Source organism: Myotis nattereri (assembly GCF_964212035.1).
Source record: "Myotis nattereri genome assembly, chromosome: 5".
NCBI classification, from domain to species: Eukaryota; Metazoa; Chordata; class Mammalia; order Chiroptera; family Vespertilionidae; genus Myotis; species Myotis nattereri.
Window position 1 is genome coordinate 54,772,342 of NC_138080.1, and position 17,104 is coordinate 54,789,445.

At 38.8% G+C, this 17,104-nt stretch overlaps 1 protein-coding gene across 5 annotated transcripts in view; it reads left to right on the forward strand.

Moving 5' to 3' along the window:
• The window catches only part of LRBA (LPS responsive beige-like anchor protein), a gene marked incomplete at its 5' end in the record, with an annotated part of 554,145 nt that overhangs the window by 181,204 nt on the left and 355,837 nt on the right, over positions 1–17,104 (forward strand). For all 5 annotated transcript variants that reach the window (XM_081090942.1, XM_081090941.1, XM_081090943.1 and 2 more), the window contains one exon: positions 2,826–2,890. In XM_081090942.1, coding sequence (XP_080947068.1) covers positions 2,826–2,890 — 65 coding nt within the window. The remainder of the gene's footprint in view (positions 1–2,825; positions 2,891–17,104) is intronic.

Below are 17,104 nucleotides of genomic sequence, written 5' to 3' on the forward strand. Positions count from 1 at the left end.
CCTAAATCATTGTTTTAAATCGTTGTGAAATTTAAGTGTTACACTTCCTGATTTTACATTATAAGTAAATGTCAGTTTGTATAGATAAATGAAAATCAAATTGGTATTTACCTGTCTACTAAATTTTAGTCTCTCTACTGTTACATATTTTTTCCCTATAGAGTAGAGTTTTGAATTTTATATGACAGGTAGTAAAAAGCCTCACCTGTTGGAGTTTTAGATCAAACAAAACTGATTTGAGAAAAATAATATTAGTGAATCTGTTAAATATGAAATGTGTGATTTAAGAATTATAGGATATCCTTTGCCTTTCTTTTTTATTTCCTTTTTTCTAGCAAGAAAAATATCTTTCTATTAAAGTTAATTTCCATTTTGAGATTTTCCTTCCAGTAAGTGATCTTAATGAGAACTCTGTCAGTTTAAGGTCTTGCCTCATCATAATCTGGTGCTCTATCAGATTTCCATGTTGCTTGCTGAGCTGCTGTGTTGTGTAAAGAGCTGAGGAGGGAGTATGTGCTGCTGTTCCTTGACTGTGGCATCCCTTGAGTTGTCATCATCCCTTGATTCCCTGCTGTCTATCAACAAAGGTCACAGGTGTGTTCACCTTGTGCCCTCAAAGCCTCAGCTACTTGTACATCTGTCTAGAGTAATTTTCTGACTCTTCCAAGAACATGAGAATTTTTTATATTCAAGGCTCTTGTAGGTCCCTTTATCATTACATCTGTGTCTCTTTCCAATCCCTGTGCATTAGTATGTTTAGGCAACTCTTTGAGACTTGGTGAAGTGAGGTGTGGGATCATCTGCATCAGCATCCAAAAAGTTAACCTGCAGTTTCTACTTTATTTTTTCTCTCTCTCTCCTTCTTCCTTATTAAAAAACGGGGAGGGAGTGACACATGGTCTTCTCTCAGGGATATACTCCTTTATGGAATTCTATTGCTTTCTTTTGTATTATCTATTTCATTTTTGTAAGAAGAAAGAAAAGGCTTTTAAATAGGTATTTCTATCTAGTATTCTTGACTTACTTTATCTCAGAAATATAAGACCTCTGTTGTTTCAGTTGGGTGACAATTGTGAATTGCGAATATTGTAAACTTCATGAGTCACTAATTTCTAAATGTCTGCATGCTATTGAATCACAGAGTAATATAGCTGGAAGAAAATTTTAAGGGAGAATCTAAGACAGAGATATGTAAAGTGAATTGTGTCCACGGATGTATCCTCTTCATGTCCGAATCAGTTTGAGAACATAGATCTAATTACTTCCGTGGTTTTACTCTTTTTCCAACAACACATTGCTTTATCTTCTCGCCCAGGTCTAGCCAATCACTACTCTCAAATATCTAACTGACTTTGTATTTAATTTCCATTCTACTGTATATGTTCTGTTAGTGCAGCGGTTCTCAACCTGTGGGTTGCGACCCCTGTGGGGGTCGAACGACCCTTTCACAGGGGTCGCCTAAGACCATCCTGCATATCAGATCTTTACATTACGATTCATAACAGTAGCAACATTACAGTTATGAAGTAGCAACGAAAAAATAATTTTATGGTTGGGTCACAACATGAGGAACTGTATTTAAAGGGCCGGAAGGTTGAGAACCACTCTGTTAGTGTGTTCTTACTGACATTATTCATGAACTGGTATCCTGTAACAAAATTGGGGCTTATAGCCATTTTAGTCCTGAGAGTCACCTTTGGGTTTTCAGAACATACAAGGAAGTACTGTAATACAAAGTTGGAGATAAAAAAGAGAATGTAGAAAAGAAAGGATAAGGCCGGGGAGGAAAAAGAAGGATTTTGGCATGAAACAAAGTAGTCATTGGCGGGTGAAATGACATGGAATTTAAAAATCTTAAAGGTATTATATTCAGAAAATGTGAATATAGTTTATGGTTGCAATGGTAAGTAGCCCAACATTGTCTTTTGTTTTGAGCCTGGCAAAAGAACAGAAAAAGATCAATTAAGGGAGATCATGTAGGTAGATTATAAATGCCTCCTTAGTGTTAAGAAACAAAGATTCTGTATATTCTGTGTATATCTCTTGAGACATACACATACATGCATTGGTATTTCTCAAATCCATATTTCAATTCAGGTAGGCCCACCCTGGTTTTATTAACATTTATTTTATGTGTTTTGATATAAGAATTAGAAATATTTATTTGTACACATTCTACTGGTTGATTTCCCCCCTAGGCTTTTTAATGAATAATTTATTCATAAAGAATATAGATAATAGATTTAGATGATCTTTTGCTAATTTATAGGCTAGTAACTATAGCTTTCTAGCTCACAGTTGTCTAGCTAAATTCATGAATTTTTCTTGTCTATTTCTCAATCATTAATCATCAGTTTTCCATTATGTTTATTTACTACTATTTGTTTTGTTTATTTACTACTTAACTATGTGTTTCCCTCATTTGGGGTGATGCATCTTTTTCTTAAAGAGCAAAACCAAAAATCTCTGTCTTTGGTTGTCTTTGCTGTCTTCCTTTCTTCCTTCCCAACTCCCAATGATTTAAGTTAAATTAGTGATATATCATGTTATAGAACGAAAAGGGCAAAATAACTGTAGATAGGCTTATTTTGTTTATATAGAATCAAATTTTTGCTAACTCGTTTATTTTCCTTTTTAATGCCAACTGTTTCCTTTTTAATGCCCATGTGCTCATGGGGTTCCATTGCGTAGGTAGCATGTTTAACACAATCTTTCCTTTAAATTTAAGGTATGAAATTGAAATGTGTGATTTTTTTTATAATTGTTGTTTTTAAGAAATAATTTACTGAGTGAAATTTGTTTAGCTATTTTCTGCTATTTTTTAGGAGTGGCAGAATTCTATTCAGAAGAATGCAGGCCTGGCTTTTATTGAACTCGTCAATGAAGGAAGGTAATCTACTTTATATCTATTATATTTTACTTTAAAATATTACTTTACGTCTGCCATAGAAAGTGGTAATTTTTTGGTACTATATTTTTTTGTTTTTGCAGTCAGTAAAGTAGAAGGTAGTAATTATTAAAAATATGCCAATATTTAATCATTTTATGGTTTTCTTCATGGTAGCATCTTACTGATAAAGTTCTGATCGTATTTTCTCTCTCTCTCTCTCTCTCTCTCTCTCTCTCTCTCTCTCTTTCTCTCTCCCTCTCTCTCTCTCATGCTCTCATTTTTGGTCTTATTTTTTCATTAAGTAAATCTGAGTTTGGCAAAAGTAAACTGATGATTCTATTAGCAGATATAAGGAAACTGATGCTTATTTGGGTTTCCCATTAAGTTTTATTATATCTATAAAAACAATAATTAGACTAAGATGTCCATTGAACCATGTCCAGCACGGCCAGGGTGAACCTGAGGAGGGGTGGTGAAGGATTAAAGAAACAGACAAGAGAATACAGTTGGGACCAGGTGGATCACTGTGCCTGGATGAGGAAACAGTGACATAGCCTGTAAGCCAAAGCTTTATTTTATACAGTAGGTCCTCGGGTTACGTTGGAGATCTGTTCCTACAGCGTGATGTAATGTGATTTTCTGCATAAGTCAGAACCCACCTACATTAGCACCTATGCCACTCACATGGAGCACATATGCAGCAGTAATGAAGTGAAACAATAAAAAAAATTTAAAAGAAAGATAACAACTCCTGACCTTTACTTGTGGTAAATAAATAACAAAAAAACATAAAGCACATATGTACATACATGGAAATGACAGAACTTTTTAAATTTTTTTTATAAATAAATGGAAGATGGCGACATAACCATGAAACGACGTATGTTGAGTCCAGTGTAACCTGAGGACTGCCTATAGTCAGATCACACAAAGCAAAACAAGGGCAAGATGTTTCCAATTTTCTTGCGAGTTTCAAATCTGCTTCTTTCCTGTTTGTTGCCATTCTTTGAACTTTATCAAGCTTTGTTTAGGCAGCACTTGCTGCACCCACCCCTGCAGCCCACATCTGTTAGCTACCTAGGCCTGCAGGGTTGGACTATAAGGTCAAGCTTACAACCATAGCCTTTTGGCTATAATTGTGCTGGGAGGGCTTTGCCCTCCAAGCTGGGACTTGTATGTGGCTTTGCCACAAGTCATTCCAAGGCTTGATCCTGTCCGAATGCTGTAGCCACTCTCCACAGTCCATATTATCTCTGTTATATCATGATCTGATTATAAGGGAGAGGGATCAAGTTTCATTTTCATTGAAGAGCAAAATTTTAAAATTTTGATAAAGTAAAATTTACCTATTTTTCATTAATGAATTACACTTTTGTAGGAAAATTCAGGAAATCTTAGCTTAGTACAAGGTCCTGAATATATATTTTTTTCCTAGAAAGACTGTATTCATTTTCTAGAAATGTTATAGTTTAGTCTCTACATTAGGTCTGTGATTCATTTTGAGTTTATTTTTTGCATGATGTGAAATAAAGGTCTAAGTTCACTTTTTCCTGTAGATATCTGATTATCTATGCACCATTTGTTGAAAAGGTCACCTTTTCCCCCAGTGAATTGTCATCTCTTTTATTGAAAATCAATTGACCATAAATATACAGGATTTATTTCTGTATTTTCAGTTCCTTTCTTTTGATTTCTTTTTCTGTCTTTATGCCAATACCATACTCTCTTTATTATTGTGACTTTGTAATATGTTTTAAAATTGGGTAGGCTAAGTCTTTTATGTTCCTCTTGAAAATTATTTTGACTACTAGAGGCCCATTGCACGAAGAGATTCGTGCAATAGGCCTTCCCTTCCCCTGGCTGCCAGCACCGGTTTTCCTCCGGCTCCCAGGACCCAGGCCTTCGCTGCTCTGTCTGGAGCCTTCAGTCTTCGCTTTGCCACTTCGCGCCTACCTATATGCAAATTAACTGCCATCTTTGTGGGGTTAATTTGCATACTCTCATGATTGACTGGTGAGCGTAGTGGAGGGACAGTCAATTTACATGTTGGTTTATTATTAGGTAAGATGTTAGGTCATTTACATGCCCATATAAATTTTGAATCAGCTTGTTAGTATCTATAAAAAGTCTTTGGGATTGTGATGGGGATTGCATAAACTTTATAGATTAATTTGTGGATAAATCACATTTTAACCATTTTGAGGCTTTTAAGTCATGAATCCTAGATGTTGCTTCATGTACTTAGATCTATAATTAATTAGCAAAGTTTTATTCTATAGACATGATACTTAAGAACTTATTCCTATGTATTTATTCTTTTTGAAACTATTGAGTGGAATTAGTAGATTTTCGCTATTGTAATAGATGTATACTGATATATTATTATTGTTTTAATTTGCATTTCTCTAACGTGATATAGAGCATCTTTCCATTTGCTAATTTGTCATCTGTATATTCTCTATGGTGAGGTGTCTGAAAAAGTCTTTGCTCAATTTTTTAATTGGGTGTTTTCTTACTGTTGAGTTTCAACATTTCTTTTTTATATTTTAGATAATAGTCCTTTATCAGATGTTTTTTGCAAAAATATTCCTATGTCTTGTCTTCTAATTCTCTTGACATTATCTTTTGTAGAGCAGTAGTTTTTAATCATAAGGACATTCAGCTCATCCATTATTTCTTTTGTGGATCATGCCTTTGGTTCTGTTTTTAAAAAGTCACTGCCATACCCAGGTCATCTGGGTTTTCTCCTATGTTATTTTCTAGGAGTTTTATAGTGTTTTATTTTCAATTTTGTCTGAGATCCATTTTGAGTTAATTTTTGTGCAGGCTATAAGTGCTATGTCTAGAGTCATTTTTTTGGATGTGGATGTCCAATTGTTCCAGCACTATTAATTGACAAGAGTATGATTGGTTTGTTTGATTGCCTTTACTCTTCCATTGCCAAAGATCAGTTGACTATATTTATGTGGGTTTATTTATTGGCTCTTTATTCTGTACCATTGATCTGTTTGTCTATTCTTTCACCATTATAAACCACACTGTCTTGATTTCTGTAGTTTTATTATAGTCTTGATGTCAGGTAGTGTTAGTCCTCCAACATTGTTCTTTTCATTCAATATTGTGTTGTCTATTCTGTACCTTTTGCTTCCTATAAAGTATAAAATCAGTTTGTCGATATTTGTTGATATATTGCTGGGATTTTAAATGGGATTGTATTGAATCTATAGACCAAGATAGGATGAACTGACATCTTGACAATATTGAGTCTTCCTGTCTATCAACATGGGCTATTTCTCCATATATTTAATTCTTTAATATTATTTATCTGAGTTTTATAATTTTCTTCATATAGATCTTGTACATATTTTGTTATAGCTAATTTTGTTTTGTTTTGGGGATGCTAATAAAAATGGTATTGTGTGTTTATTACAAATTCCACTTGTTCATTGTTGGTATATATATGAGAGCAATTGACTTTTTGTATATTAACTTTGTATGCTACAACCTGGCTATAATAGTCAATTAATTCCATGACTTTTCTTTATCGACTGCTTTGGATTTTCCTTATAAGCAATTATGTCATCTGTGAACAAAGACATCTTATGTCTTTTATCCCAACATATATGTCATTTACTTCCTTAGCTCTTTAGCTATAACTTCTACTATAATGTTGACAAGGAAGAGTAGGAAGGGACATCCTTATCTAGTACTGATCTTGATGGGAAAGATTTGAGTTCCTCATCATTGACTGTGATATTAGTTGTGGGTTTTATGGTAGGTACTAGAGGCCTGGTGCATGAATTCGTGCACAGGTGGGTCCGGCTGGCCTGCCCCCATCAGGGCCGATTGGGCCGGCCAGCCAGGGGGGAGGCGCCTCGGGCGGTTTGCCAGTCGGCCTCGCCCCCTGGTCAAACTCCCAGTAAAACTCCCTGTCAAGGGGACAATTTGCATATTAGCCTTTTATTATATGATCAAGTTGAAGATGTTTCCTCTGTTCTTAGAGTTTTTATCATGAATGTATGTTGGATTTTGTCAAATGCTTTTTTGTATCTATTGATATGATTATGTGATTTTTCTGTGGAGTTGTTGATGTGTGATGTATTATGTTAATTAATTTTGAAATATTGTGCCAGCTTTGCATACCTAGGATAATTCCTTGTTATAGTATATAATTTTTTAAATTTTATTATTTTTTTATTGATTTTAGAGAGGAAGGGAGAGGGAAGGAGAGAGATAGAAACATCAATGATGAGAGAGAATCATTGCTGCCTCCTGCACACCCCATACTGAGGATCAAGCCCGCAACCCAGGCATGTGCCCTTGGCTGGAATCAAACCCGGGACCCTTCAATCCGCAGGCCGACGCTCTATCCACTGAGCCAAACCAGCTAGGGCTATAATTTTTTAAAAATAGTTGTTGGATATGGTTTTTTTGTTGATTTTTAAAAGTTACTTGTTTGGCTTAATTTGCAAAATTTGTCTCTGTTGTGGTATGGTGCTGTTAATCTTGCTGTTAAGTTCTTCCAAGATTTCTTAGTTTTAGTTTTTTTTTTAGTCTTGCTTTTTTAGGGCTATCCTTTTCTCTGCAGGTTAGAGGTCAGACTGGTCAGATAGTTTAGTTACATCTTTGGCCTCGTATAGCTGGTAGATGACAACGCATTCAAATTTGGGGTAGTTTTCTTCTGTTGTAACGTTTATTTCCTGCTGTTTGACACCCTCCACCCCCCCTACTCCAAGTCTGTATATGTGCTCAGGAACCCAGACAGTCACCCATGTGTGAAATTCTTATTCAGCTATTTGATATCTACACTAATAAAAGAGAAAAATGGTAATTGGCATAGGACGATACCCTTTTCATTGGCTAATCAGGGCTATATGCAAATTAACTGCCAACTATGATTGGCAGTTAACTGCCAACTATGATTGGCAGTTAACTGCCAACTAAGATTGGCAGTTAACTGCCAACAAGATGGCGGCTAATTTGCATATGTAGGCACAATGCAGGGAGGCGAAAGGGAAAGCAGGAAGAAGCCCCCTGGCACTGACAGTGATCAGAAACCCAGGGGGGAAGCTAAGAGCTGGGGGGCAGGGCAAAGGCGGCCCTGGGGCTGCCTTTGCCCTGCCCCCCAGCCATGATCGGAGAATCAGGCGCCTTTGCCGCCCTGGCCAGTGATAGCAGGAAGTAGGGGTGGAGCCAGCGATGGGAGCTGGGCACGGTCGAAGCTGGCAGTCCCGGGAGCTAGGGGTCCCTTGCCTGGGCCTAAAGCGGAGCCCACGATCGCGGGGCCGCTGCAGCTGTGGGTCCCCGCTGCCCGGGCCGGACGCCTAGGCCAGAGGCGTTAGGCCTGGGCAGGGGCGGAGCCTGCAACCGCGGGGAGCTGGGGGTCCCCTGCCCAGGCCTGACACCTCTGCCGGAAGCCTCAGGCCTGGTCAAGGGGCCGATCTGGTGATTGGTGATCGGAGGGTGATGAGGGTCAACTCCTCTGGCCGAGGCATCAGGCCTGGGTGGGGGGCGGATCCGGGGATTGGGGGGATATGATGGTCCCCTTGCCCAGGCCTGAAGCCTGGGTCAGAGGCGTCAGGCTTGGGCGGGGGGTGGAGCAAGCGATCAGAGGGAGATGGGGGTCCCCTGCCCAGGCATGATTCCTGAGCTAGAGGCCTCAGGCCTGGGTTGGGGGCAGAACCAGTGATGGGGGGAAATGAGGGTCCCCTGCCCAGGCCTGACGCCTCTGACAGAGGCGTCAGGCCTGGGCAAGGGGCCGATCCTGCGATCGGAGGGTGATGGGGGTCAACGCCTGAGGGCTCCCAGTATGTGAGAGGGGGCAGGCTGGGCTGAGGAACACCCCCCCCCCACACACACACACCCAGTGCATGAATTTCGTGCACCGGGCCCCTAGTATGTAATATATAGCTATGGCTATTTCATTTTTTAGTATCTCCCTCTTCAGTTTCTGGGTTGTTCTACTGTCTCCTATTCACCCTAACTGCAAATATAATCATAGATTAGGAGAGTGATAGGCTTTCCCTGTTTTTAGCTTAGCTTGAATTTTTTTTCCTTTTCTTCCAAACCAGGTCAGCTGTCCGTTAGTGAAGTTGGTGATTTCTATACGTAGCCACAGTCTGTGGTGTTTGCATAGGGCATTCCCAAAAAAGATTGGTATAGACTATTTGTTCTTAGTATTTAGCAGACTTCCATGGATATAATTATTATAGATTTTGTTGTTTGCCTTTGGTCAAATTTCAGAACCCTGAAATGATTGCTATTCTTCAGTTTTTCTGAGGGATGATTTGTTGACTTCTACCATAGCTAGAAGATCCACCGTCAAATCTCTTCATGTCTGGTTCATTCTCGCTAAAGTCCCAGTTCAGATGTCACCTCCTGAGAAGTTTTTCCTGAAACCTGTTACCAGGGTACTTTTACCTCATATCTTAAAACATTTTTCCCTCTTACTCTCCTTTCATGTTTATTTTGATTGTCTCTCTCCTCCTGTAAATTGTATATTTATGTTCTGTAATGGCAATCGCTCTGTCTCTTATTTGTGGTTATATCCATGGGTCCAGTAGAAGTGCCTTGCAAATTCAGTAAGTATTTGTGTTTAGTTGATGTTATTGTGTCTCTAAGTGCATTGTATTTATAGTTTTGATTTCAATTATTGTTATTTTTATTTAAATAACATGCTTTCTTAAACACAACCTTACTTTATACAGATAATCTTCACAGTAGTCATGGTATTTCTTTGAGGATTTTTACCAAGAGGAAAGAAAATACATATACATAGAACAAATATTTTACGATAAAACATTTTCATATTTTGTGAAGGAATGAATTCTCTTATGGTATTCTCAAATATCCTTATCCGGTATAGCTGATTCTTATTGGGGAAACAATTATTTGAATAACCTGTTTTAATGTCACATGTGATTATAGGTTTGCTAATACTCTTTTTCTGTTTTCTTACCAGTGCTTACTTTGTGTGGATTTGTTATCCTCCTGTGGTTAGAAACTGTCTTCTTTATTTTAACGCTTAGCCTGTAGAAAGTACTTAGCCTTTGTCTTTTAAGTAAATGTAAGAAATAAATAGTGGTGGAAAGAAAACTAACATCCATTAGTGAAGTAGTGGAGGCAGTGTCTGGAATTTTCATTATCTCTCTCGAGGATAGACTATATTTTAAAGAAACAGTTTAGCGATTTATTTTTTAAATCAGTGGATTTGGCTTGCATTTTATAAATATCCAATATATTGAGGTTAAATGAGTTTACATAGCGATGGATGTATTAGTGAAGTAGTTTGCAGTATTCAGCTACTGGACTTAATCCCAGGGGCTAGAAGAATAAGTAATAAGGAGTTTTCTTTTCACTGCAGAGACCAGCCTTTTTTTTTCTTATTATGTAAGTCTGACCTGCCATGACCTCATTTATAGAGGAGTTGCTATAAATGTGGTCCTTGATTAATGTTTTATTAGTGTAAATAACATAAAGACCTCTACAGACTGAGACTACAGCATAGGTTTATTGGATTTGATGGGTATCGTTAGCAAAACAATTACTTAGGTCAGACATAAGTAATTGTTGTTTGATAGAAATGTTTCTCTTAACTTGTTTAATTGATAAGATACTTTTTTGTAAATAGTGTTTTGATATTTTTTTAGTTCAGTTATTGATATTGTCATGCAAACATTATGTATAGAAATAAAATAATCAGTAATCAATGACATAAACATGTAATATTTCTTTGACAGTTTTTACCAAGATAGAAGTAACTACATAGACTGACAATTTCTGCCAAGACAGAACTACATAGACATATAACAGATTTGTCAAAAAATTAAATTTTCACATTTTTATAGCAAGAACATTGTTTTTCTGGTTCATAATTTTGTTTTATGATAATTAAAACATTATCATCGTAAATTGGGTGGGGCGGGGTCTCAGAGAATCATCAGGGCAGAGCAAACTGCAATGGCTGCTAGTCTGCTCTGCCTTGGAGATGTCCCAGGGTCTCTGTGTCCTACGGCCCTGTGCAGGAACAATGACTGCTGCCAGCACCTCTGCGAGAAAGCCGCCCTCACGTTCTGGCCCGATGTCAGATAGTCCAGTTTCTCTCCATATGAGTCTGGGTCCCAAGATTCTCACCCGGAACTGGAGTTCAGAGCAGTCGGGAGCTTGTATCCCCCTCCTGATTGAAAAAGACACCAGCATACCCAGCTGCCAGCCCTTTGACGCATGCCTCCGTACCTCCATAGTTCCACACCTCTGCACCTCCTACCAGACTCAATGCACTTTTTTCTTTCCTTCTAGTTGTAGAATTTCGACTCAGCCAGCCTTCCTGTGGTTCTGGATGATACCCGTTTCGTCTTTTAGTTGTAGTTTTACAACCCCACCCCAACTGTGTGCAGCGGCTTTTGCATACGAATGGCCTGGCCTTTCTCTGCCTAAAAACCTGTCACACTGTAGCTGGGTCAGAGAACTCCAGAGCTTCCAGAAGAAGGCCTAAGGCTCATCAGCAGCCTGCATTGCTTCACAGCTGCACCTCATCTGGGCATCTCCAAACCCCAAACAAAGAGGAGGAATTTGCAGATCTCTCTGTAGCTTCTGCTGGGGGACCTTAGGCAGTGGATGACTTTGCATTCCTTGAAGATCTAAGAGCCCGTGTACTCAGTGGTCAGAGTGAGACCATTCAGATGACAACTCTTCACATCCGTAAGAGACACACTCAGGGGGCAGGCTTAGTGAGCGCCAAAGCCCCACTGAAGCAAGTCCTGCCCCAGAAGGGTGTCTCCAGCACAGAAGTTCTCCCATTGTAGACTCAACTGGTCCTCACAGCCAATTGGCCTGGAGGTCAATTCTTCCCAGTGATACAAACAGCAATCAAGGCTTAACTACAACAAGACTGTGCACAAAGCCCACAAAGGGGTATACCAAGAGTGTCCACCACAGGTAATTAGGGAGGCTGAGCCACTGGGTCCTACAGGACACCTAGTACACAAAGCCACTCTGTTAACACAGGAAAGCAGCCAAAATGCAGAGACAAAGAAACATGTCACAAATGAAAAAAATGGAGGAAAGCAAACTGCTGGATATCGAATTCAAAACCACGGTTATAACGTTACTCAAGAATCTTCTAGAAACCTCCGAGAAATTTAGTGAGACCCTCAAGGATATGAAAAAGGACCAATTAGAAATTAAGCATACACTGACAAAAATAAAGAATAATATACAGAGATACAACAGCAGACTAGAGGATCCCAAGAATCAATTCAAAGATTTGAAATACCAAGAAGCAAAAAATACCCAACTGGAAAACAAAAAAGAATAAAAAAAATATGAAGATAATGTAAGGAGCATCTGGGACAACTTCAAGCGTACCAACATCGAATTATGGGGGTGCCGGAAGAAGAGAGCAAGATACTGAAAACCTATTTGAAGAAATAATGACAGAAAACTTCCCCTACCTGGTGAAAGAAATAGACTTACAAGTCCAGGAAGCACAGAGAACCCCAAACAAAAGGAATCCAAAGAGGACCACACCAAGACACATCATAATTAAAATGCCAAGGACAAAAGACAAAGAGAAAATGTTAAAAGCAGCAAGAGAAAAACAGTTACCTACAAGGGAGTACCCATATGACTGTCAGCTGATTTCTCAACAGAAACTATGCAGGCCAGAAGGGAGTGGCATGAAATATTCAAAGTGATGAATAGCAAGAACCTATAACCAAGATTACTCTACCCAGCAAAGCTATCATTTAGAATTGAAGGTCAGATAAAGAGCTTCACAGATAAGAAAAAGCTAAAGGAGTTCATCACTGCCAAACCAGTACTATATGAAATGCTGAAGGGTATTCTTTAAGAAGAGGAAGAAGAAGAAAAAGGTAAAGATAAAAATTATGAACAACAAAGTGACAACAAGTACATATGTTTCAACAAGTGAACCTAAAAATCAAGTGAATAAAAAATCTGTCGAACAGAATAAACTGGTGAATATAATAGAATCAGGGGCATAGAAAGGGAGTGGACTGACAATTCTTAGGGGGAAAGGGGTGTGGGGTGGTGCGGGAAGAGACTGGACAAAAATCTTACACCTATGGACGAGGACAGTGGGGGGTGTAAGGGCATGGGGTGGGGTGGGAACTGGGTGGAGGGGAGCTATGGGGGGAAAAAGAAGGAACAACTGTAATAATCTGAACAATAAAGATTTATAAAATAGAACAAAAAACATTATCGTCACTGTCATCTCTACTTCGTTGTAAACATGCATGCAGTTGGCCCTGGCCAGTGTGCTAAGTGGTTAGAGTGTTGTCCCGCACACCAAAGGGTCTTGGTTTTGATTACCAGTCAAGGACATGTATCTGGGTTGCAGATTCTATCCCTGGCCCCACTCAGGGTGTGTATGGGAGGCAACCAGTATATGTATCTCTTTCACATTGATGTTTCTGTCTCTCTCTCTGTCCCTCTCAGTCTCCCTCTCTCCCTTCCCTCTCCTTCCCCCGTCCACTTTCTTAAAATAAATAAATAAATAAATAAATAAATAAGTAAATAAACGGAAAAAAATACCCTCAGGTGGAGATTAACAACAACAAAAATGTGTGTGTGTATACAAGTAATTGATCTCAAGGAGTCTTATTTTTTTCCAAAAGGCACAAGTTCTTTAAACAGTTTTATGTTATTTAAAGAATATCAAATACTTCCTTTAGAACAGGGGTCCTCAAACGTTTTAAACAGGGGTCCAGTTCACTGTCCCTGTAGTTTAAAAAAAACTAGTTGGCTGCTAAGCAACAGGCAGCGGTGGCAAAAACACCCGGCGGGCCGGATAAATGTTTTCGGCGGGCCGCATGTGGCCTGCGGGCCGTACTTTGAGGACCCCTGCTTTAGAACATTCATTGAGGCTGTGGCACCACATTAACAGGAAAGTCACTTATTACCATTGCCTTAACTTTAAATGACACCTGTAGATTCACTATTACAGTAAATAAATTCAAGTGTGGCAGATCAGATTATTATGCATATCAGGCTTCAGGTTATTTATTTGTGTACTTGATTTATTTTACATTGATTGCCTTTTTCTTCACCTTAAAAATGCGTTTAATTGAAAAATGAATTTAATTATACCAATTACAATGTAACCGTTGCTTACATTTTTAAAAAGTATGCTTTTATTGATTTGGGACAGAGGAAGGGAGACAGAGAGAGGGACAGAAACATCAATGATGAGTTGGGGGTGACCAGGCATGCAGGGGAGGGCAGTTGGGGTTGACCAGGCCTGCAGGGGAGGACAGTTGGGAGGGACAAGGCCTGCAGGGGAGGGCAGTTGGGAGCAACCCAGCCAGCAGGGGAGGGCAGTTAGGGGTGACCAGACTGGCAAGGGAGGGTAGTTAGTGGTGACTGGGCCATCAGGGGAGGGCAGTTGGGCATGACCAGGCTTGCAGGTGAGGATAGTTAGGGGCGACCAGGAAGGCAAGGGAGGGCAGTTAGGGGCAGTTGGGCTGGCAGGGTAGCAGTTAGGCATCGATCAGGTTGGCAGGCAGAAGCAGTTAGGGGCAATCAGGCAAGCAGGCAGGCAGGCAGGCGAGCGGTTGGGAGCCAGCAGTTCTGGATTGTGAGAGGGATGTCTGACAGCCTGTTTGGCCCTGATCCCACTGAGATTGGGCCCAGGCGGGCAGTTTGATATCCATCGATGGTTCCCAGATTGGAGAGGGTGCAGGCTGGGCTGAGGGACATTCCCCGCCCTCCATACACGAATTTTGTACATTGGGCCTCTAATAGTTTATATATTTAGGTTGTTCTGTTTTTGTTTGTGTAGTCTGGAATTCTGAAAAATCTGTGCATATTCTCTGCAAATAAATTTTTTATAGCTTAAATTGTCATGGAATCCAATGGAGTTGCCTGTCTTCTTTTTCTGTAATTTCTTAATTTTTTTCTCAGTCATATTTTATTGGCTAATCAAAGTTTAATATTTTTAAAAAATGCGGAGACAAAGAAACAGGACAAAACTGTCAATGGAGGATATTGAGTTCAGAACCACACTTTTAAGGTCTCTTAAGAACTGTCTAGAAGCCGCCGATAAATGTAGTGAGATCCTCAAGAAATCTAATGAGACCCTCGATGTTATGATAAAGAACCAACTAGAAATTAAGCATACACGGACTGAAATAACGAATACTGTACAGACTCCCAACTGCAGACCAGAGGAGCGCAAGAATCAAGGCAAAGATTTGAAATGCGAAGAAGCAAAAAACACCCATCCAGAATAGCAAAATGAAAAAAGAATCCGAAAATACGAAGATAGTGTAAGGAGCCTCTGGGACAGCTTCAAGTGTACCAACATCAGAATTATAGGGGTGCCAGAAGATGAGAGAGAGCAAGATATTGAAAACCTATTTGAAGAAATAATGACAGAAAACTTCCCCCACCTGGTGAAAGAAATGGACTTACAGGTCCAGGAAGCACAGAGAACCCCAAACAAAAGGAATCCAAAGAGGACCACACCAAGACACATGATAATTAAAATGCCAAGAGCAAAAGACCAAGAGAGAATCTTATAAGCAGCAAGAGAAAGAAACTCAGTTACCTACAAGGGAATACCCATATGATTGTCAGCTGATTTCTCAACAGAAACTTTGCAGGCCAGAAGGGAATGGCAAGAAATATTCAAAGTGATGAATACCAAGAACCTACAACCAAGATTACTTTATCCAGCAAAGCTATCATTCAGAACTGAATGTCAGATAAAGAGCTTCACAGATAAGGAAAAGCTAAAGGAGTTCATCACCACCAAACCAGTATTATATGAAATGCTGAAAGGTATCCTTTAAGAAGAGGAAGAAGAAAAAAAGGTAAAGATACAAATTATGAACAACAAACATGCATCTATCAACAAGTGAATCTAAGAATCAAGTGAATAAATAATCTGGTGATCATAATAGAATCAGGGACATAGAAAGGGAATGGACTGACTATTCTTGGGGGGCAAAGGGGTGTGGGAGATTCAGGAAGAGACTGGACAAAAATTGTGCACCTATGGATGAGGACAGTGGGTGGGGAGTGAGGGCGGAGGGTGGGGCGGGAACTGGGAGGAGGGGAGTTATGGGTGGAAAAAAAGAGGAACAAATGTAATAATCTGAACAATAAAGATTTAATTTAAAAAAAATTCAGGAAGGTGGTAGATGTGAAACTAGTTTAAAGGTACAATAGTTGTAAAAAATTTAAGATACAAATTCTCATCTTGAATTTTATTCTTTGTTAATCATATAAATAATTATAAAATGACCTATAATTATAGTATTGGATCTAGTTTGCTAAAAATACCTTTTGAGAATATCATATCTTCCTAGGATTTTACTCTTAAATCTGTTATTATGACTCTCCCCCCTCCTTGAAAAAGTACAGAAAGGACAGATTATACCACATACTGTTGGTCACATTGCTTTAGTCATCCTCTGGGGATCGTCGGTATCTGCTTATTATAATAATAATTCAGACTTGTATCTGAATATGTAAATAGCCCTCATAAAAGATATAATGTTTCTAGTACTAATGTACTTGTCTGTCTCTTCAATATTCAGCTGCTTAGGTTGCAATACTACTTCCTAAGCTTTTGTTTAGTAGCTCTAACATTTTCCTTCACTCTGAGTATCATAGATTCCTAATACATGTCTGTGGAGTAAGTGAGTAGAGGGAGGAGTAGAAGGGAAAATGAAGAAGTAGAGGGAGGGAGGGAAGCAGGGTAAAACATATATTATTCTGACCCCCTTGGCCATTATCAAGGTTATATTTTGGTAAAAGACAAAGGTATTTGTTGCAATTAGGAAAACAGTGTGGCTAGGATTTAGTCTTAGCTGATCCAACCAAAGATGAAATCCGAATTGAAGTAGAGTATGTGTCTTAGGTACTCTGGAGTGTTTCTTAAAGTGCCATGTGCTTTCTGGTTAAATTTTTTCATATTATTTAAAGTAATTTATAGGGAAACTTTAAATCTGATATGCAGTTGTTTAGATATGAACTATTTTCTTTTTAGTGGAGTAAGAGATCATTGTTTCATAGATTTTTCAGGGTTGGTTTTCATCTCTCTTTATTCTTAATTGATATTTGAAGTTTGTGTGGGTTCTTTAGAAAGAGGTATGTGCCACATTCTTTCTTCTTAAAGATTAAACTATTTAAGTTAATGTCTAGTATTTTGGAAAGTTTAATAACTTATCAAAGAGGACTAGAATTTTC